This window comes from Mustelus asterias, chromosome 13 (genome assembly GCF_964213995.1).
Source record: "Mustelus asterias chromosome 13, sMusAst1.hap1.1, whole genome shotgun sequence".
NCBI classification, from domain to species: Eukaryota; Metazoa; Chordata; class Chondrichthyes; order Carcharhiniformes; family Triakidae; genus Mustelus; species Mustelus asterias.
Window position 1 is genome coordinate 64981358 of NC_135813.1, and position 24252 is coordinate 65005609.

Genomic DNA, 24252 nt, shown 5'->3' on the forward strand with positions numbered 1-24252 from the left:
TCACTGGAGTTCAGACGAATGAGGGGGGAATCTCATAGAGACTTATAAAATTCTAACAGGGTTAGATGCAGGAAGAATGTTCCCGATGGTGGGGATGTCCAGAACCAAGGGTCACAATCTGAGAATACAGGGTAGACCATTTAGGATGGAGATGAGGAGACATTTCTTCACCCAAAGAGTGGTGAGCCTGTGGAATTCATCACCACAGGAAGGAGTTGATGCCAAAACATTGAATGTATTCAGTAAGCAGCTGGATATAGCACTTGGGGCGAATGGGATCAAAGGTTATGGGGAGAAAAGAGGATTGGGCTATTGAGTTGGACAATCAGCCACGATCATGATGGACGGTGGAGCAGGCTCGAAGGGCCAAATGGCCTCCTCCTGCTCCTATCTTCTATGTTTCTGTGAGATATCTGCTCTCATTGTAACCTCTTGCGCATCCACAATTTTAATCGCTCCACCAATGGCGGTCATGCCTCGGTTGCCTCAGTCCCAAGCTCTGGAATACCCTCCCTACACCTCTCCACTTGGTCTTCCTCCTTTAAGATGCTCCATAAAACCTACCTCTTGGGCCTAGCTTTTGGTCATCGGGACTAAAATCTCTTAATGTGGCTCAGCGCCCTACTTTGATGATAATGCTCCCGTGAAGTGCCTTATGGGATGTTTCATTACCTTAAAGGTACTTTATAAATGCAAGTTGTTGTTGTTGTTAATTTTAATTTTTGTCAGCTGAGTAAAATAATAAAGACCTTTCCTTTCTAAAAAACCTTTTATCTCAGGGCATCCCTAAGTGCTTCACAGCCAGTGGAACACATTTCAAGGCGAGTTACTGTCTTAATGTGATAGCTCATGTGTGCAAGATCGCACAAACAGAAGTGAGATAATTAGTAAGATTATCTGTTTCATTGGGATGGGGGGTGAAATTCTAGCCACAACACAGGGCACTCACCTGCTGCCCTTCACACAGAATCATCATAAAATGCCTACAGTGCAGAAAGAGGCCATTCGGCCCATCGAATCTGCACCAACTCTTACCCAGTTTTACCCCATAACCCCACGTATTTACCCCACTAATCCCCCTAACCTCCTAACCTATATATTTTAGGACACTAAGGGACATTTTAGCATGGCCAATCAACCTAACCAGCACATCATTTGATTTGATTTATTATTGTCACATGCATCGGTATACAGTGAAAATTATTGTTTCTTGCGCGCTATGCAGACAAAGCATACTGTTCATAGAGAAGGAAAGGAGAGAATGCAGAAAGTAGTGTTACAGTCATAGTTAGCATACAGAGAAAGATCAACTTAATATTTTTGGAGTGTGGGAGGAACTGGAGCACCCAGGGGAAACTCACACAGACACGGGGAGAAGGTGCAAACTCCACACAGACATAGACACCCAAGGCCAGAATTGAACCTGGAGCTGTAAGGCATCAGTGCTAACCACTGTGCCACCGTGCCAAGGGACCATTTATATCGAGCTGGAAGCAGAGGGGACCCCAGTTTAACACTGCGTCTGAAAAATGGCTCCTCAGCAATGCAGCAAATTGATTTTTCACACGGAATTTGCGTTATGCAACTATCTTCCGCTTACTGCATTTTGCTCTGGAAATCACCGGTTTTTATAGGCAGATGTTACCAGTGTTGCAATCATGGGTTGTGTTAGCTGTAGTTCATTGAGCTCTTTCTAAATAGACTCTGTAGACTGTTTGCTGTGGTACACTATTTAAAGAGACCCGTTTCCTTTGCTGTATATTGAGCAAGTCGACATTGTTCGCTGTAGAATACACTGTTTGTGAGCCGTGCTGTAAATCCTGTCCTGCCCCCAACCCTGGGGCTGGCAGAGTGAATGTAAGTATGCACTCTGCTGATAAGCAGGCTTCTAAAGGGAATGGACTATAAGGCTCTCTGTTTACTGTACATGCTGTGCTTGGGGGTCTAGCAGAAGACAGAGCACAGGCATTGCATACACGCTGCTTATTAAAATCCCAGTCAGCTGAAAGCACTAGCTGCATATTAAAGATGGTAATTCATCATAAAAAAATTATTAACTCAACAATGAAAAAATTATGAGACTAGAGTAATGTGTTTAAACTTCAATCGATCAATGCTGAGGCCACACTGGGAAGGTTAGAGCACATTCAGTAGGGCATAGCTCCAACCTCTGACACTGAATTTTATAGTTATAATGACAGTGAGACTGTCAGCATTTGCCATCAATACACTGTGCAACTGACAGCAACTTCTCATGTCCGCACAGGTACAATAATACGAGGAAAGCTAGAAGTTGCTGAGATTGATTTCCCTCTCTTCCCCTGTCGATATTCTTGCATATGGAAATCTTAGGAATCACTCGATTTGAGATGAACTTCCATTATTCGCCTTGTCATGAAAAGCCTTGGAAGAATTATGCCCTGTTGAGTGAAGCTAACTGGGGTTTTATCAAGCTACTAAATCTTAAATATTAATAAACCTTTCTGGCTCTGAAAAAGTAGTTTTACATTAGTCAGATTTCTCCTTGATGGCTAAAAAACTTATTTTAAATTTATGAAAATTATAGTTTATGATATTTCAGTCCTGACATTAATTCCATGAGTATCATAGAAACCCTACAGTGCAGAAGGAGGCCATTCGGCCCATCGAGTCTGCACCGACCACAATCCCACCCCACATATTTTACCCGCTAATCCCTCTAACCTACGCATCCCAGGACAATTTTTAACTTGGCCAATCAACCTAACCCGCACATCTTTGGACTGTGGGAGGAAACCAGAGCACCCCGAGGAAACCCACGCAGACATGAGGAGAATGTGCAAACTCCACACAGACAGTGACCCGAGCCGGGAATCGAACCCGGGACCCTGGAGCTGTGAAGCAGCAGTGCTAACCACTGTGCTACCGTGCCACCCTATGTCCCAATCTTTATTTCTCTCTCGGTAAAATTATTAAAAGCTTAAGGACAATAAGTACATTTTACTCTCTGGACTTTGTGAAAATTCTTCAGTTGGCTACTTTGTCTTTTCGATTGCTGCACTGTTGCTGGATCTCAGAAATCCTCCATAAGTGGATGCAGGTATGGAGGTAACACTGGGAAAAGTGCAATCTATGCTGGAATTATACCGCCTCACCCGCCCAAGGCTTGTAAGATCCTGAGGCCAATGGAGAATGCCGTTCTGTGAGCCTCACCCGCCCCAATTCTGGGGCGGGTGGGGTGGTAAAATTCCAGCCCTAGACCAGAGGTTTAAGGTAAGGAGTAAGTGGTTTAGAGGGGATCTGAGGAAAGATATTTTTCCACCCAGAGGGTGGTGGAAATATGGAACGTGCTGCCTGAGAGGGTGCTGGAGGCAAGTGCCCTTGCAACATTTAATAAGCATCTGCACAAACACTTACAATCGCCACAGTATAATAGGCTATGGACCAAGTGCTGGTAAATGGGATTAGTATAGATTGACATTCGATGGTCGATATAGATATGGTGGGCCGAAGGGCCTGTTTTTCTGTGCTGTACGACTCTATGGGGTGGGATTTTCCAGCCACGCTCACCCCAAGACTGGAAAATCCTCACCAGAGGTCAATGGACCTTTGCAGGGTCTGTGCCCCACCCACTATGGTTCCTGTGACGGGCGGGACGGGAAAATTCCACCCATTAACTCTAGCCCTTGCTAGATTTTTGTGGGCAGTTGTCTTCGAGGTTGGCTGTGAGTGCTGTCATGTTGCCAGCAACTCCGAAATGTGGGCCACAGGACCCGATTCTCAAACTCCCACAGAGACCCAGTGAGGCTCTGTGCATCTCACTACAAATTCCTCAGATTGTGTGTGGGGCTGAGAAGCAGATTCCATAGCTGGAGAGAGTTTAGGAAAAAGGCACTTAAATCTGGAATTTAGGGCTCAAGTTTAGGAAGAGAATTATACTTGGTTTCAGCAGAGTTGGAAAGGACACACAATCTATGTTTCCTCTTAATTCTTGGAGGAATGTCTCTGTAACTCCCAGTAACCCCCCGTGTAAATACTGGCACCCTCCCAGTAACCACCCCCCCCCCCAACCCCCCGCCCCCCACTGTAAATACTGGCACACTCCAAGTAAACCCCCTGTAAATACTGACACCCTCCCAGTAACCACCCTGTAAATACCAGCACACTCCCAGTAACCACCCTGTAAATACCAGCACACTCCCAGTAACCCCCCTGTAAATACTGGCACACTCCCAGTAACCCCGCTGTAAATATTGGCACACTCCCAGTAACGCCCCCCCCCCCCTGTAAATACTGGCACACTCCCAGTAACCCCCCTGTAAATACTGGCACACTCCCAGTAACCCCCCTGTAAATACTGGCACACTCCCAGTAACCCCCCCCCCCCCCTGTAAATACTGGCACACTCCCAGTAACCCCCCCCCCCCCCCTGTAAATACTGGCACCCTCCCAGTAACCGCACCCCCCCCCCCCCAACTGTAAATACTGGCACATTTCATGTAAACCCCCTGTAAATAGCATATTACAAATGTGAAGTTTTATAAGATTGCTGTTTGCCTTAATTTAGGACAAAATAGAGGAATGAGAGTGTTCATATGATCTGCTCTGAATTATGCTGACCACAATGCTTGGTGGCGTGGTTGTTAAAGATTAAAGAGGGCCCAGGTTGTTTTACTAGGAAGAAGGTGAAAAATGTTCACACCTGTAGACAATGTCAAAAGCAACTGCGATGATAGTGGATAGATGGTCTAAAGTCCCAGGGAGTTGTTAAGAATGTCAGGTTGCAAATGGTTATACTCTAAACTGTCTATTTAATTTCAAGATAGAATAGAGTTGAGGGTCGAGAGAATAGCTAATGAGCATTTCTATCCAGATACAAGGCCCATGTGATTCATGGTGCCATGGAGATGGGCTTTGACAGGGGGAAGAGTCCATAGGAAGACATTATAGAATCAGCTTGCAGGATATTCTCTTAAAATATCACTGAACTTTCCAGACAGGTTCAGTCTGCCAAAATCCAAGAGAGAGAGCTGTGACTTCACTGCACAGAATACAAGTTACATCCCAGATGCAGCTATAAATCAAGGAATGGAAGAGAAGGAGGAACTCAGCAAAATTACAATCACCAGAGAAATGGTAAATTGTTGGACTGACAAGAGCCCATCCCCTGATGAACTTCACCTCAGGTTTAAAAAATGTGTCCAGTGAGATAGTTGATGCATTGGTTTTAATTTTCCGAAACTCCCCAGATTTGGAGAAGGTTCCTTTAGATTGGAAACTAGTGAATGTAACTCCATAAATCAATAAGGAAAGCAGGAGACTACAGGCCAATTAGCTTCACATCTATCATAGGAAAAATGTTCGAAGCTATTATTAAAGAAGCTAGACCAGGACACTTAGATAAGTTAAAGGTAAGAATCAGCATGGTTTTGTGCAAAGGAAATCTAACTTATTGGAGTTCTTTGAGATTTAATTATCCTGTGGATAAAGGGGAACTGGTGGATGTACTGTACTTAGATTTCCAGAAGGCATTTGATAAAGTACCACATCAAAGGTTATTGCAAAAAATAAAAGCTCATGCCACAGGGGTTAACATATTGGTACGGACAGAAGATTGACGAGCTAATAAGAAGTAGAGAGGAGGCATAAATGGGTCTTTTCAGGTTGGCGAGATGTAACAAGTAGTGTACCTTGGGATCAGTGTTGAGACTTCAGCTGTTTGCAATTTATATAAATGACTTGGATGAGGGGATGGTTGGCAAATATGCAGAAGATACAAAGACAGGTAGGAAAGTAAGTTATGAAGAGGACACAGGGAGGCTGCAAGAGTTTATAGATAGGTTAATTGAGTGGAAAGTACCTGGCAAATGGAATGTAATTTGGGAACATTTTAAAATTGTCCATTTTGGCACGAACAATAAAAGAGAAACATTTTCTAAACGGTGACAGATTGCAGAGCTCTGAGATGTAGAGGGATCTGGGTGTCTTAGTGCATGAATTGCAAACGGTTACTATGCAGGTACAGCAAATAATTAGAAAAGCGAATAGAATGTTATCATTTATTGCAAGGGGAATTGAATGCAGAAGTAGAGAAGTTATGCTTCAGTTATATAGAGCACTAGTGAGACCACATCTGGAATACTGTGCATAGTACTGATCACCTCATTTAAGGAAAGAAGTAAATATGTTGGAATCAGTTCAGCGCAGGTTTACCAGACTAATAATTAGAATGGGTGGGTTGTCTTATGAGGAAAGGCTGGACAGGCTGGGCTTAGAAGAGTTTAGAAGAGTAAAAGGTGACTTGTTTATAACATATAGGATCCTAAGGGGTCCTGACAGATTGAATGTGGAGAGGATGTTTCCTGTTGTGGGAGAATCCAAAATTAGGAGTCACTGTTTAAAAATAAGGCATTTAGAATAAGTCACCCATTTAAAATGGAGATGAGTCATTTCTCTCAGAAGGTCGTGAGTCTTTAGAACTCTCTCCCAGAAAAGGAGGTGCAAGCATAGTCTTTGAATATTTTTAAGGCAGAGGTGGATAGATTCTTAGTAAGCATGGCAGTGAAAGGTTATCAGGGCAGGGGGTGCAGATTTGAGGTTACCATCAGATCAGCTATGATCTTATTAAATGGCAGAGCAGGCTCAAGGGATTTTGTTTGTATGTTCAGAAGAGTCACAGAATGAACTCCTGAAGAACAGATTATCCACTTAATGGTTAGAGTAAAGTTCAGCCATGGAGAGAGATTTTTGGTTGCATTAAAGCATTAACAAGGGAATGTTTCTGTAGTTTAGAGTATAAATTGTCTACAAAATAGTGTTGAGTCAATATTGCTTTTAGTTTGGTTGTTACAGTAAAAGTCTTAAAAATTGCAAACTTGTTGTGTAATCACTTTAAGTTGGCCACTGGGAATTCTAATTACTTTTTAAACGTTTTCGGTCTCCACAGGGATTGTAACAAGTGACACACTCCCAGTAACATCTGTAAATACTGGCACGCTCCCAAGGGCTGTCTATAGATTTTCCCAATGACCTCCTGTAGATAGTAAAATATCTCAAGGGGCGATTACCCTAATTTTTACTCAAGAGACCACATCAAAGAAAACTGTACCATTAACAAAAAAGGTATTTTGTCAGCATGGAATCAACATGCATTTTTAAAAATTATTCATGTGACATGGGCGTCACTGGCTGGCCAGCATTTATTGCCCATCCCGAGTTGCCCTAGAGAAGGTGGTGGTGAGCTACCTTCTTGAATTGCTGCAGTCCATGTGCTGTGGGTTGACCCACAATGCCGTTAGGAAGAGAATTCCAGGATTTTGACCCAGCGACTGCGAAGGAACGGCGATATATTTCCAAGTCAGAATGATGAGTGGCTTAGAGGGGAACTTGCAGGTGGTGGTGTTCCCATGTATCGGCTGCCCTTGTCCTTCAAGATGGAAGTAGTTGTGGGTTTAGAAAGTGGTGCCTAAGGATCTTTGGTGAATTGCTGCAGTGCATCTTGTAGATAGTACACACTGCTGCTACTGAGTGTCGGTGGTGGAGGGAGTGGATGTTTGTGAATGTGGTGCCAATCAAGCGGGCTGCTTTGTCCTGGATGGTATCAAGCTTCTTGAGTGTTGTTGGAGCTGCACTGATCCAGGCAAGTGGTGAGTATTTCATCACACTCCTGACTTGTGCCTTGTAGATGGTGGATAGGCTCTGGGGAGTCAGGAGGTGAGTTACTCGCCGCAGTATTCCTAGCCTCTGACCTGCTCTTGTAGCCACTGTGTTTGTGTGGTGAGTCCAGTTGAGTTTCTGGTCAATGGTAACCGCAAGGATGTTGACAGTGAGGGATTCAGAGATGGTAACATCACTGAATGTCAAGGGGCAGTGGTTAGAGTGTGTCTTATTGGTGATGGTCATTGCCTGGCATTTGTGTGGCGTGAATGTTACTTGCCACTTGTCAGCCCAAGCCTGGATATTGTCCAGATCTTGTTGCATTTGAACATGGACGGCTTCAGTATCTGAGGAGTCGTGAATGGTGCTGAACATTGTGCAATCATCAGCGAACGTCCCCACTTCTGACATTATGACAGAGGGAAGGTCATTGATGAAGCAGCTGAGGGTGGTTGGGCCTAGGACACTACCCTGAGGGACTCCTGCAGAGATGTCCTGGATCTGAGTTGACTAACCCTCCACCACCACAACCATCTTCCGATATGGCAGGTATGACTCCAACCAGCGGAGAGTTTGCCCCCTGATACCCATTGATTCCAGTTTTGCGAGGGTTCCTTGCTGCCACACTGGGTTGAATGCGGCCTTGATGTCAATGGCTGTCACTCTCACCTCACCTCTGGAATTCAGCCCTTTCATCCATGTATGAACCAGCGCTGTAATGAGGTCAGGAGCAAGAAAGTAGATTAATCTGCTGACAGATGGAAGGAACTATTATGACCTTTCACACTACGTGGCATCCTTTTGCAGAACGGATGGGATTACTCCCCACCTTTCCACCACACTCTCCTTTTCACTACTGTTTGATAATGTGTGGTTTGAACCTACCGTGAAAGAACGATAAGTTAGGTTTAAGTTTATTTATTAGTGTCACAAGTAGGCTTGCATTAACACTGCAATGAAGTTACTGTGAAGATCCCCTAGTCGCCGCACTCCAGCAGCTATTCGGGTACACTGAGGGAGAATTTAGCATGGCCAATGCACCTGACCAGCACGTCTTTTGGACTGTGGGAGGAAACCGAAGCACCCGGAGGAAACCCACGCAGACATGGGGAGAACGTGCAGACTCCGCACAGACAGTGATCCAAGCCGGGAATCGAACCTGGGTTCCTGGCGCTGTGAGGCAGCATAGAAATCATAGAAGCCCTACAGTACAGAAAGAGGCCATTCGGCCCATCGAGTCTGCACCGACCACAATCCCACCCAAGCCCTACCCCCATATCCCTACATATTTTACCCACTAATCCCTCTAACCCACGCATCTCAGGACACTAAGGGGCAATTTAAGCATGGCCAATCAACCTAACCCGCACATCTTTGGACTGTGGGAGGAAACCGGAGCACCCGGAGGAAACCCACGCAGACACGAGGAGAATGTGCAAACTCCACACAGACAGTGGCCCGAGCCGGGAATCGAACCCGGGACCTTGGAGCTGTGAAGCAGCAGTGCTAATCATTGTGCCACCGTGCCACTCAACTGGAACTATAGCCAATGGGCATAATTACCCAACAAATTGGACAGGCACAGGCACAGTATGGTTTCTTATCTAGGATGTCGAACTATATAAATGAATTTTCTAATAATGGACAAACCTGTGATCGATGCATAATGATGAATTTCATGGTATCTGTACATTGATATGGTCTACAGTAAAACTGTGATACACATTCCTTGGCATTCATTATTACCTGCATTGAACTAATTACATTTCAGAATACTATATATATTTCTTTGATCTGCAGTGGCGTGATTTGATTCTTATATTCGCTTCGTTTAAAAGTGAACATCCGTCGTTATTCTGTTTAAAAATTCCGACTGAGGGAGTGCTGCACTGCTGACGGTCCCTTCTTTCGGTTAATCCGAGGGCCAGTTTGTTCACTCGGGTGGATGCAAATGATCCCATGATGTTTCTCGGAGCAAAAGCAGGGGAATTCTCCCCAGGGCCCTGGCCAATAATCATCCATAAACCAACACCATCAAAAAAGGGATGATATGACCATTTATCACATTGCTATTAATGGGAGCTTGCTGTGCAATATTTGGCTGTCATGTTTAAACATTAGCAATCACACTTCATAACTACCTCATTGGCTGTAATGTGTCTTGGGACATCTTGCATAGAAATGCTATATAAATGTGACCCACATCCTTCCTCTCTTTCTCGGAAGTGAGGGTCCTGGGGTGATAGTTGGGGAAAGACCCATGCAGGTCCCCTGGTTTTGAATAAAAATCTTGATTACCTGCATCTTTGTTGCATTGAAGTTGGCATGTGGCAAATGGCACAGTACACATCTAGGATTGAAGATCTACGCTATTCATTGGAATATAGGAGCAGGAGTAGGCTTTTCAGCATGTGCCTTTACCAACTGGATCATGTGCCCATACCATCCAGCAGTCAGCGAATGCATTATCTGATAATGCCAAGAAGGCTAAGTGGGCTAGTTTGCTGAGACGTTGGTCCTTTGTCCCGTAATCACCTGAATTCCCAGAGCTGGTCGCTGGGCGGCATGGTAGTGCAGTGGGTTAGCACTACTGCCTTACAGTGCTAGGGACCCAGGTTCAATTCCAGCCTCAGGTCACTGTCTGTATGGAGTTTGCATGTTCTTCCTGTGTCTGTATGGATTTCCTCTGGTTTCCTCCAAGAGTCCAAAGATGTGCAGATTAGATTGACTGACCATGCTAAATTGCCCCTTAGTGTCAGGGGATCAGCAGGGTAAATATGTGGGGTTATGGGGATAGGGCCTGGGTGGGATTGTGGTCGGTGCAGACTCGATGGGCCGAATGGCCTCCTCCTGCACTGTAGAGATTCGATAATTTGCAAGAATATATTGTTTATCCCAGGACAAGTTGGGTTATCGTTATGAATATGGCACTGTATCGGGGCAGGCACTGCATTGATATGTTCCACTAATGGGACACCAACATTTTCCCTTTACTGTCTTTTCTTATTAAAATGAGGCTGTATAGTGAACGAGTGTGTGGAGGTAACGGGCATTTCCATCGGCATAAAGTGGTGGATTTACATAATCTCTCTCCTTTAATCCAAAATCACTCACTTTAAATTAGTTAATAACTCACACTTTCAGCATCAAATCCCCAACCTTGCCTTGATATTTGCGCCGCTTCATTTCAGATTGCTGGATAATGCAATCCATATTTCAGTGCAGGGAGTAGAGAATAGATCTGTCTTCATAAACCCCCAGTTTAAAAACAAACAGCCCAAGGACCATCTTGCTCTGGGGCTGCGTGCTTAGAGCAGCTCTGAATTTGTCTCCTGGTTTTCCCGGACATGTCCTGGAGGTTTTATTTGCCTTGTCGCCTGATTCTGAATACTGAATAGAATCCCCCAAATCTCACACACTGTGCAGGGGGAGTTGGCAACTCTCTCTCTCAGCTTGTACATTTGGAAGGGAGGGTGAGTTGTCATTTTGCAAGGGGTTTACATTCAGTCGGGCACACTGACTGGGGCTCCCAGAAGCAGTTAATTCCGTGAAGTTTAGCGCTGCCTTGGAAAACAACAAGCTGTGTCTCTGATCAATGTGCTGCCTCACCAGTGACGCTCAGTCACATCTTGGGAGTGTTGCAGTTTGCATTTGTATCCGGCGCCCGCTACGAGATCGAGAGACGTCTCGATTTCCCCCGAATGATCATTTTAAAGTCACTTCATCCCCCAGTCTCTTAAATCCCATTCAAAATCCGCCCTTCGTCACCGCAATAATTCATTAGTTTGCCCACAGAGGCGCTAATCCTCGCCGGATTACACATCCACTACCTCAATCTGCATTAACACACACATACACATAGGCAGCTCCGGCAGAAACCCCCTCCTCTACTTCCCCCCCATGGACTGCACTTCAAGAACGCTCCGCTTTCTGGGGTAGCACTTACCTTGGATGGGACTGTTTGGAGACGGAATCCACTCTTGTGTAAAACCACCTGTCAGTTAACATGGGCAACTGTGTCAAATCACCGCTTAGAAATCTCTCCAAAAAGGTAAGAAGCACAATTTGGAACGATCAGGGGTTGCGTTTTGTTTCTTTTGCAAGTGGCATTTTCAGTATTGCGCCAGGGTCCTGCCTCTGTACAAACCCAAAGCACATAATGCATGTTGGAAAACTGAGCGACAGTCCCTCGGAGCTGTAACCGGATAACTATCTTGAGTTTTATTGGAGCCTACCTGGGGAAGTGTTTTGCAATTTAAATACATTTGGAAAAAACCGTGATTGGGTCTTACCGAATATTGCCAAGGATTCAACTTGTCTTTTGAGCAGTCGGTTCGATGCTGTCTGTGCACGTGCCGAGTCTATAAACACGGCTACCAATTAAGATTTATTTTAAATTACTAAACAGTATTCTGCATGGATTATAAATTACTGAACAGTATTCTGTTTAGATTATAAATTACTAAACAGTATTCTGCATGGATTTTAAATTACTAAACAGTATTCTGTATGGATTATAAATTACTAAACAGTATTCTGCATGGATTTTAAATTACTAAACAGTATTGTGCATGGATTATAAATTGCTAAATAGTATTCTGCACGGATTATAAATTACTAAACAGAATTCTGTACAGATTATAAATTACTAAACAGAATTCTGTACAGATTATAAATTACTAAACAGTATTCTGCACGGATTATAAATTACTAAACAGAATTCTGTACAGATTATAAATTACTAAACAGTATTCTGTACAGATTTTAAATTACTAAACAGTATTCTGCACGGATTATAAATTACTAAACAGTATTCTGTACAGATTTTAAATTACTAAACAGTATTCTGCACGGATTATAAATTACTAAACAGTATTCTGCACGGATTATAAATTACTAAACAGTATTCTGTACGGATTATAAATTACTAAACAGTATTCTGCACGGATTATAAATTACTAAACAGAATTCTGTACAGATTATAAATTACTAAACAGTATTCTGCACGGATTATAAATTACTAAACAGAATTCTGTACGGATTATAAATTACTAAACAGCATTCTGCATAGATTATAAATTACTAAACAGTATTGTGCATGGATTATAAATTGCTAAACAGTATTCTGTACAGATTATAAATTACTAAACAGAATTCTGCATGGATTATAAATTACTAAACAGTATTCTGTACGGATTATAAATTACTAAACAGAATTCTGCATGGATTATAAATTGCTAAACAGTATTGTGCATGGATTATAAATTACTAAACAGTATTCTGTACGGATTATCCGTTACTAAACAGTATTCTGCACGGATTATAAATTACTAAACAATATTCTGCATGGATTATAAATCACTGAACAGTATTGTGCATGGATTATACATTACTAAACAGTATTCTGCATGGATTATAAATCGCTGAACAGTATTGTGCATGGATTATACATTACTAAACAGTATTCTGCATGGATTATAAATCGCTGAACAGTATTGTGCATGGATTATACATTACTAAACAGTATTCTGCATGAATTTTTAAGTACAGCTGCATTGCATGCACATTGAATATTCCAGCAGCAATATATGCACGCGTGGAAATTGCAAATCCGTGACTTTTGCCGCATTTGAGAACTTTGTGGTTTAAATTTAACACGAAGTTCTTTTTTAAAAAGCATGCAACCTTTTTTGGGAGGGGGAAGATAACCAGCTTTTTTTCGGGGTGGGGGAGGGATAACAGTCAGAATTGGATGCTGGAGTCTAATCTGTTTTGTGTGTGCTGATGGTTGGGGGTGAGAAAGATTCGACATGAGGAGAAAAGCAGCTACAAAGTAGTCAGGACGAGTGAGGATCCAGCGGCAGCGGCAACAGCAGCGGCAGCGTCCCCTGGAGGGAGCGAGTATCAGGAGCCCTTGTTCGCCCTCGCTCACAACTGTGCCCTCATGCACAATCTCCTCGGGCCAGCCTGCATCTTCCTCCGGAAGGGATTCGCAGAGAGGCAGGCTGTAAGTAAGTCTTTCAACCTGGAAATTGTGCATCCACCCGGGGGAGCTGTGTCTCTCTGCACCCACTACCATTTCATTCAGCTCCTCTTGTTACACTCCCTCACCCCTCACCATTCACACTATCCTATCCTGACCTGGGCAGAGTACTCATTCATTCCAAACAGACAGCTGGGCACCCCTTTTGCGGGTGAAACGCTTGCTGTATTTATTTATCTTTTCACCAGCTGTTTTGAAATAAAAATACAAATCAGAAAAAGTTTAAAGTTTCCCCTCAGTGGGTTCAGAGATTCAGTAAAATCTCTCTCCCTCTTTTATCCCCATTCTCTCAGTCACAGACCAACTGGGAATCTGAAATTCCCTGTCCTGCCTTGGATAGATTAAGTTTCTAATTTAAGGAAGTTTTGTATCATTTTAGTAACTAAACGGTAGCCAAATATTTTTAAAAGCCATATCTGACTTTGATATTTCTTGGTGTTTTTATCACGGCCAATTTAGTGCCATCACCCTGCCTGCTCTGTCTCTCTCTCTCTCTGCCCTGGGATTTTCCGTTCCCGCCGAGCTCAATGGACTGCTGAATGTCTCGCCGCGCTTTCCGGCCCTACCCCCTCTGTGCCGGGGCAATGGAATTCAGCCCGGATTCTGTGGCCACTCGTCCCTTGTGGCCAGTGATGGCCCCTTGCGATTTTCCTGCGCTTTGGGCAGCCAGATTTTCCGTTTGAAGGAGGGAAGGGCGGATAGCAGCCAGCTGGAGGGGGGGGGAGGGGTCATTCATCCCCGCCTCGGTGCACCTCAGGGGCAGTTTTAACTTACCCTAAGTAAGTTACCCTAAGCTCAGACCTAATCTTCACTGATCCTTTCCAGAGCTGCAGCCCTTCTCCATTCATTTCTCATCCGCGCTCTGTATCTTCTGAACTTAAACCAGATTCAGTTTGCTGGCAGAAGCTGCAGACTCCTTATAATTGTTTTCTGTAAACCAGGGAGTCAAGGGACATATGTTGTGTACTTGTATCATAGAATCCCTACAGTGCAGAAGGAGGCCATTCAGCCCATCGAGTCTGCACCGACAACAATCCCACCCAGGCCCTATCCTCGTAACCCCACATATTTACCCTGTTAATCCCTCCAACCTAACCTACGCATCCCGGGACTCTAAGGGGCAATTTAGCATGGACAATGCACCTAACCTGCACATCTTTGGTCCCATGTTCTGTTCTTACCGAAGATCTTCCACAAGGTGTTTTATAGCATCTGTATCTATAATCTAAATAAGTACTGTGGCACTTTGAGACCCTGAGGGGACTTGACTCCCTACAGGAGAGCCTAGAACCCGGGGACCCAGTTTGAAGGCGCCTCCCATTTAAGACGGAGATCGTAGAATCCCCACAGTGCAGAAGGAGACCATTCGGCCCATCAAATCTTCCAACAGAGCATCACACCCAGGCCCACTCCGCCTGCCCGAACTCTGTTACCCCCACACATTTTTTTCACCAATCCTACACATCTTGGGACACTAAGGGTCAATTTAGCATGGCCAATCAACCTAACCTGCACATCTTTGGACTGTGGGAGGAAACTGGAGCACCCAGAGGAAACCCACGCAAACATGGGGAGAATGTGCAGACTCTGAATACACCGTCACTCAAGGCTGGAATCGAACCCGGGTCCCTGGTGCTGCGAGGCAGCAGTGCTAACCACTGTGCCACCGTGCCACCTAGATGAGGAGAACTTTTTTCTCTGAGAGTTGTGATCCTGTGGGACCCTTTTCACCCAGAGACCAATGGAGGCTGTGGGGAGGAAGGGGGGATCGTTGAATATTTTTAAAGGCAGAGGTAGATAGATTCTTAACTGACAAGGGATTTGAATATGAAGTTGAGGCACAATCTGACCAGCCATGATCTTACAGAATGATGGAGCAGGTTTGAAGGGCCAAATGGCCTACTCCTGCTCCTATATGCCTGTATATATGGGTTAATACCTGTTTTTGTCTCTGGATTACTTCCTACGCCTGTTTGTACACAAGCCGAGCGCTTTTGTTTAGAGTGCGAAGTTTTGATCTTGTTAAAGTCTTTGATGAAATGATAACTAGAAATCCTGTATTCAAGCAAGTACAGTGGCAATAAAAGATCCTGCGGGGACTCAACAGGGTGAATGCCAAGCGGGTGTCTTTGCTTTGTGGGAGAGACAAGAACTGGGGAACACAGTTAAAAGATAAGGGGGTCCCCATTTGAGATGGAGATGAGGGAACAATTTTCCCTCAGTTTGTGGAATTCTCTTCCCCAGACATCAGTGGAGGGTTATTGCACACTTCTAAGGCTGAGTTAAATACATTCTTGATTGACAAGGGAATTTGAAGATATAGGGATTAGGCAGGAAGGTAGAGTTGAGGCAACAATCAGATCAGCCATGACCTTCTCAATGGCAGACCAGGTTCAAGGGGCCTACTGCTCTTAATCCATAAATTCATATGCAATAAAGATACTAATTTGGCTGCAAATGTTTTATGGGCCTCTGTTATAGCCCACGTGGACATTCACAGAACCAATATCATTCATCATTCCCCATAGTGACTGTGGTGGATGAGCACGCAATCCGGCTGCAATGACTTTGTCAACTTCCATTCTGTGTCACTTTTGAGTGTTTTATTCAGAACTTTGTCTCTCTCGGGGCATTGCAAGGCAATAACAAACAAGCCTTTCATAACATAAAGCTAACTGCATCATTATCTTGCAATATTTACAGTATAGATGGGAGCTGAGAGCCGCTCTTCTCCACACCAACTGTGACTCCTCTGAGCACAAAACCCTCTGATTACCAGACTAACATCCATCTGGGTATGTGTTCAAAGGAGATGGAGTTATGCTCTGTCTTTTCCCCGACCGCCGCACCCTGCCCCCCCCCCCCCCCCCACTCCAACCCACATCGCTTGCAGCTTGTCCTCCTGGTAGGAAGTTGTGGGTGAGGCTTAATGTGGGGGGAAATAAAGCAGGACTTTATTATAGAAACAACACAGAACACAATATTTAGCAGTTGGGTCTTCCCAAACCTCTCTGCCCATTCATCTCTTCTTGCTTCTTTAAGATGCTCCTTAAGACCTATCCCTTTGACCAAGCTTTTACTCACCTGACCTACTATCTCCTTATAAGGCTTTGTGTCACATTTAGTTGGATGGAACCCCCATCTCTCAAGAGCTTTGGGCTGTTTCACTATATTAAATGTGTTACCGTAGATCAGAATGGGCTAGTGGTGCAGTGGATAGCGTCATTGCATCTGAGCCATGCAGCTCTGGATTCAAATCCCACCCTGGGACTTGATCTCCGGGTTGAGTTCACACTCCAACCAGTCTCCACTGCTCGATATCGAATATCCATTAACTTGGCACGGAGCTGAATAAATTATTTAAATTAGAATTTAAATACAATTTCAATCTCATTAGCGGGCCTGGGAGGAAATCTCTGGTCCCGCTAGCCTCTTCCCGCCCCCGGCCAGGCATGGTTCACTCCAGCGGGGTTTACTATAGCTCTCCACTTGCGGGGAGCTGCCGGCCCAACCCCTCTGGAGTGAAGGGGGCAATTGAGGCCCCCAAGAGGGTCGGGCGCCCCCTGAACATTGTCACCTTGGCAATACCGGGCTGGGCCCCAGCACTGTCCAAGGAGCAAAGTGCTAATGCCCAGGGGGCATTTTGACACTGCCCATGGGGCATCAGGCAATGCCAAGGGGGTGGGGCCTCGTGAAGGGTGGGGCCTCTGAGGGGGGGCGATCTATGGGGTTGGGGGGGGTCCCGCAGCCACTCTGCACTTTGGGCTGAGTGACAGAGGGAGGGAGGCCTGCAATTGGGGCTGGCCACAGGGTGGGGGGGGGTTGTCGAGATTGGGGCTGCCAGTGGGGTGGGGGGTTGGGTGATCGTGGCGAGGGGGGGGGGGGGTCGAGGCTGGCCCAGGCATGTTTGGGGTGCCGGCGACCGGGCCATGGGGGGATTGCATGTCTGGTGATGTGGGGCTGGCCTGCGATTGAGCTGGCCAGTGATCGGGAGGCCGGTAGACAGGGGCCACTCTGCTGATCTCGGCACTGATAAATTGGCACATGCACAATGGCCCACTCAGCGCTATGCTGCTGGCCTCTCCAGCAGGAATAGGCCCCGCCCACAGCTTTTTGGACTGATTCAAGCTGAGGCACTCTGCAGTGCAGAGTGTGGGAGATTCATTTTGAAAATCCTGTTGAAAAAACCAGCAGGATTTACTCCAGTTCATACGCGAATTCGACACTTTGAATTTTTTTGGAAGAATCATCCCCCTGCTTTCTCCTCAAGCTTGGCAATACTGTTTGTTTCGGGAAGATGGGCTATATCAATGGTGATGAAGTGGAGATGGTCGAGAGCTCCAGGTTTCTCTGTGTCCAGATCACCAACAACCTGTCCTGGTCCCTTCATGCCGACACTATAGTTAAGAAAGCCCATAAACGCCTTTACTTCCTCAGGAGGCTAAGGAAATTCAGCATGTCCACTACAGTTCTCACCAAATTCTACAGATGCACCATAGAAAGCATCATTTTCGGATGTGTCACAGCTTGGTATGGCTTCTGCTCTAACCAAGACCGCAAAAAACTACAAAGGGTTGTCAACATAGCCCAGTATATCACGCAAACCAGCCTCCCATCCATTGACCCTGTCTACACTACTGCTTCGGAAAAGCAGCTAGCATAATCAAGGACCCCACGCATTCTGGACATTCTCTCTTCCACCTTCTTCCGTTGGGAAAAAGATGCAAAAGTCTGAAGTCACTCAAGAACAGCTTCTTCCCTGCTGCCATCAGACTTTTGAATGGACCTACCATATATAAGCTGGTCTTTCTCTACATCCTAGCTTGACTGTAACACTACATTCTGCACCCTCTCCTTTCCTTCTCCCCTGTGTACTCTATGAATGGTATGTTTTGGTCTGTATACTGCGCAAGAAACAATACTTTTCACTGTATCCCAGTATGTGACAATAATGAATCAAATCAAAGAGAGGGTTAGAACAATACTTTTCCACAGATTAGGTTTATACTGAGGCTTGGAAATTCTGTGGGGATTCTCCCAATCTCCGACCATAACTTCAGGGGGATTATTGATCAAGTCTCAAGATTATTGATCATCGAACTCCCTGTTATACATCATTTCTATGAGGGTCTTCTGGCCTCTCACTGAGCTCACAAACAGAGAGCCTTCTGTCACAATCCAATGCCTGGCTGTCGATCCAGAGTCCGTTTGAAGCATTTCTGAACAACACCATCCGATTTTAACCCCTATTTTATGGTTATTCTTGTGGATGTTCACATAGGCATTGGGTCAACCGGAGGGACCTGCCCAAGGTGGATGGATCACTTCTCAACGGAACCGAGACCAATGCACTCGCAGGAAAGTTAACTAACGCTATGCAGGATGGTTTCAAGTAATTTAGCAATGGGATGGTCTCAAGGATGAAACATTAGAGGACAAACAAAGTACGCAGGAAATTGGGACAGACTAATAACACTAAAAATAAAATCATAGGATCTCTACAGTGCAGAAGGAGGCCATTCGGCCCATCAAGTCTGCACCGACTCATACCCAGGCTTACCCTGTAACCCCACCTATTTACTCCACTAAACCACCTAATCTGTATATCTTGAGACACCGAGGAGCAATTTAACATGGCCAATCCACCTGCACATCTTTATGACTGTGGAAAGAAACCGGAGCACCCGGAGGAAACCCACTCAGACATGGGGAGAACGTGCAAACTCCACACAGACAGTGACCCAAAACTGGAATCAAACCTGGGTCCCTGCTAACCACCGTGCCACCCATAGAGAATTTTTACTGCAGGGCCTTAGTGAGGTCACATCGGAAATACTGTTTACAGTTTTGCTCCTCTTATCTAATAAAGGATATAATTGCGTTCACTTGACTCATTCTTGGGACGAAGGGCTACTCTTATGAAGAAAGGTGGAACAGTTTGGGCCTACTCCCACTGGAGTTCAGAAGAATGAGAGGTGATACTGAAACATAAGTCCTGAGGGGATTGAGAGGGTGGATACCAGGACGGTGTTTCTTCTTGTACGAGAGACTAGAACTAAGGGGCACCATTTAAAAAATAAGAAATCTCCCTTTTAAAATGGAGATTGGGTGATTTTCTTTCTCTAAGAGGGTCATTAATCTGTGGCCAAAAGAGAAAATGCTGGAAAATCTCAGCAGGTCTGGCAGCATCTGTAAGGAGAGAAAAGAGCTGGCATTTCGATGACCCTTTGTCAAAGCTCTTTTATGTGCTGGTAAAGGAGTTGTGGGAGGGGATCCGGATAGGCCAGCAACAAGGAATGTTCCACATATCCCATAAAAAGACAAGCATAGCTAGGATCTATGCGGGTACCATTGCTACTTCTTTGACTTGGAGAAAGTGGGATGAGTTAAAGGAGAAGTTGTTGAGAGATAGAATGACTTCAGCTATGCTTTGACAATAGGTCATCTGGACTCGAAACGTCAGCTCTTTTCTCTCCTTTCAGATACTGCCAGACCTGCTGAGATTTTCCAGCATTTTCTCTTTTGGTTTCAGATTCCAGCATCTGCTGTAATTTGCTTTTATCCATTAATCTGTGGAATTCTCTTCCCCCGAGAGCAGTGTTGGCTGCGTCATTAGATTGATTCAAGGTAGAGTTAGATAGATTTTTGATAAATAAGGGAGTCAAGGCTTATGGGGGACAGAGAGGAAAGTGGAATTGAGACCACAACTAGATCGGCCATGATCTTATTGAATGGCGGAGCAGGCTCAAAGGGCTGAGTGGCCTACTCCTGCTCCTAAAGAAAAGTTCAGAAAAAGAAATGCTTAGATATGTGGCAAATGTGAGGCAGTTTAATATGCGTTTGGAGAGCGTGTGCATTCAGGCATGTGCGTGTGATAAGTAAGGCTGGTGAGTTGCAGAGATGTCAACACATGGGACACTGATTGACAAGAACAGAGATTTGGTTCAAAGAAGGGGAAGGTTGAGAACTTAATATTCCTGGCTTTCAGGAAAACACACATGCCCCCCCCCCCCCAATGAGGCTCCGCCAAGGGGCTCTCCCGGCACAGGCTGGCCCTGTGCCAACCAAGCAGTGCCAACCTGTGCTAGCATGTCCCTCTCACCCGGGACCTATACTCACCTTTGCACCCCCGGGTGTGATCCCCACGACAGGTTCATGTCTGGGTGAACCTGTTGTAAACGACTGTGAAGTTTGAAAATACAACTGGGGGGGGGGGGATGTATGGGGGGTTGGGGGCGGCGCGGGGGGACGCTGGGCTTGTTAATTATATTAAAATTTTTTCAAATACATTAAAATGAGGTTCTCGCCCTCGTGTGAACCTTGCGACATCGCCGGCAAGGGGCAGGGAAAATCGTGGAACACGATCTCTCCAGAGAGAATTGAGTTTCTCGATTCTCTCTGGATTTTCAGCCTGTGTCGCTGCTCTCTCTCTGACAGCGAATGTGGGCTAAAAGTCACCCCGAGAATCTATTTGATTAGAATTGAGCAAAAATAGGGGAGTTATTAGGCTACTGACCTGATACATAGGCCACCAAACAGTGTGAAAGGAGATAGAGGAACACATTCTCTGTCAAATTACAGAAAGATGAAAGAATTTTAGTGGTGAATATTGGGAATTCCTGAATAAGCGAACTTTCTTGATCAGTGTGTTTCCAACCCAGTGAGGAAGGACGTAACGCTGGATCTAGTTCTGGAAAGTAAATGGGATAAATGAAGCAGGTTTCACTGGGGAAGCATTTAGGGAACACCGATCATGACACATTCAGGTTTGGAATGGTTCTGAAAAAGGACCATGAGCAACCAAGCATTAAGATACATAACAAAAGGAGGGCTAACTACAGACACTTTCTTCACCCAAAGAGTGGTGAGCCTGTGGAATTTATTACCACAGGAAGTAGTTGATGCCAAAACATTGAATGTATTCAAGAGACGGCTGGATATAGCACTTGGGGCGAATGGGATCAAAGGTTATGGGGAGAAAGCAGGATTAGGCTATTGAGTTGGACGATCAGCCATGATCGTGATGAATGGCGGAGCAAGCTCGGAGGGCCGAATGGCCTCCTCCTGCTCCTATCTTCTATGTTTCTGTGTTAAAAAGGAAGGTGGCCCAGATGGATTGGAATCAAAACTGAATAGGCAATTAATTGAATGATGGGAAGCCTTCAAAGAGGAGATGGACATATTTCTGTGCTGGGGAGAGGCAAAGAAAGGTTGGAGCTCCCTGGATGATTAAAGATATACAAGTTAAAATGAGACAGAAAAAAGACATGCAAACTGAGATCCAAGCTGAATATAGAAAGTAGAAGAAATTTTAAAAAGGGAATTAGGAATAGGGGGAGAGCATGAAAATAGATTAGCAGCTTAAAAAATGAATACAAATACTGTTAGAAACCCTTCAGATGGTTTTAATGATCAAATTATCACAGCAGGCTTTGTTGATTGGATTATGTGATTACAGGCTTTTTTTAAAGTAATTAAAATACTCTAAATCTAGAAGGGTATGTTAAAAATAAAATCTACACAATTTATTTAAAGTTCAGAGCCATTTCAGGAAGCTAAACAGATCTTTATAGATGAAGACATGGGCCGTGCTTTTCATTTCACTAACAGTAATGGGATCTTGGCCCTGAAGAAAATGCTGAAGGTTTGAAACGATAAGGGACTGGTTGCCAGGTGACCCACAACCGAACAGGCAAGGCCATAGGTAGACAAAGAGAGAATATGGGGAAGCGATGGCCTAGTGGTATTATCACTAGACTATTAATACAGAAACTCAGCTAATATTCTGGGGACCCGGGTTCGAATCCCGCCACGGCAGATGGTGGAATTTGAATTTCATAAAAATATCTGGAATTAAGAATCTACTGATGACCATGAAACCATTGTCAGAAAAACCCACCTGGTTCACTAATGTCCTTTAGGGAAGGAAATCTGCCGTCCTTACCTGGTCTGGCCTCCATGTGACTCCAGAGCCACAGCAATGTGGTTGACGCTCAGCTGCCTTCTGAAATGGCCTAGCAAACCACTCAGTTCAAGGGCAACTAGGGATGGGCAATAAATGCTGGCCCAGCTTTCGATGCCCATATCCCACGAATGAATTAAAAAAAGGATCAATTAGGGAATAAAAAGAAGATATTCTAATGGAGGCAGAGGATATGGCTGAGATACTTACTGAATACTTTCCATCAATTTTCAGTAAAGAGGACACTGCCAAGGTAGCAATGAAAGAGGAAGCAGTGGAAACACTAGATAGGATAAAATAGATACTGAGGAGGTACTTAGAAGTTGGCAATCATTAAAGTAGAACAGTCATCCAATCTGGATGCAATGTATCCAAGGTTATTGAGGGAAATCAGGTTGGAGATTGGAGAGGATGTGGCTTCAATTTTGCAATCTATCTTGGATACAAGCCAGAGGACTGGAGGATTGCAAATGTGACACTAATGCTAAAAATGGGAAAAGCGATAAATCCAGCAAGTTAGCTACATAGAATCTCTACAGTGCAGAAGCAGGCCATTCAGCCATGGAGTCTGCACCAACTCTCTGACAGAGCATCTTACCCGTGCCCTCTCCCCAGCCCCATCCTTGTAACCCCGCACATTTACCACGGCTAATCCGCCTAACCTACACATCTCTGAACACTTATGGGGCAACTTAGCATGGCCAATCCACCTAACCCCCACATCTTTGCGCTGTGGGAGGAAACTGGAGCACCCAGAGGAAACCCACGTAGACACGGGGAGAATGTGCAGACTCCACACGGACAGTGACCCAAGGTCAGGATCGAACCCGGGTCCCTGGCGCTGTGAGGCAGTAGTGCCAACCACTGTGCCACTGTGCTGCCCACTAAATAGTGGTTGTGGGGGAAATCTTAAGAGATGATAATCTGGGACAAAATTAATTGGCATTTGGGCTAATAAAATGAAAGGTAGCATGGATTTATTAAAGGCAAAATGTGTTTAACTAATGTGACTTGAGTTTTTCAAGTGGAGGGTCGATGAAGCTAATGCAGTTCATAAGAATCATAAGACCTAGGAGTAGGAAATTCAGCTCCTCGAGCGTGCTCTGCTATTCAATACGATCAGGGCTGATCTCATCTCGGCCTCAACTCCACTTTCCTGATCATTCATCATAGCCCTTTAAATCCTTACCAATTAAAAATCTGTCCACCTCTTCCTTAAATTTACTCAAAGTCCCGACATCCACCACGCTCTGGGGTAGTGAATTCCACAGACTCACCACCCTTTGAGAGAAGTAATTTCTCATCTGTTTTAAATCTGCTGCCCCCTTATCCTAAAACTATAACCTCTTGTTCTAGATTGCCCAACAAGAGGAAAAATCCTCTCCACCTCTATTTTGTAAATCCCCCTTTATCATCTTGTAAATCTCAATTAAATCTCCTCTCATTCTTCTAAACGCCAAGGAATATAGGCCTAAACTGCCCATGATTGATGTTGGGCGTGTAGGCTTTCAAACAACTTTTGACAAAATATCATACAGTAGACTGGTTAGGAAAATAACAGCCCGTGGAATTAAACGGATTGTGGCAGCATCGACACAAAAAATCTCTAAGG

The 24252-nt window shown here is 44.8% G+C and overlaps 1 protein-coding gene across 2 annotated transcripts in view; it reads left to right on the forward strand.

Annotated features, from left to right (window-relative positions):
• Positions 1 to 24252, forward strand: part of LOC144502717 (calcium-binding protein 1-like) — a 105725-nt gene that overhangs the window by 50711 nt on the left and 30762 nt on the right. The window contains exons 1-2 of one of the 2 annotated variants that reach the window (XM_078226958.1): positions 11642 to 11686; positions 13439 to 13642. The exons of the other annotated variant lie outside the window; for it this stretch is intronic. Coding sequence (XP_078083084.1) covers positions 11642 to 11686; positions 13439 to 13642 — 249 coding nt within the window. Of the gene's footprint in view, positions 1 to 11641; positions 11687 to 13438; positions 13643 to 24252 lie in introns of those variants that run through there. 2 annotated transcript variants of the gene reach the window in all.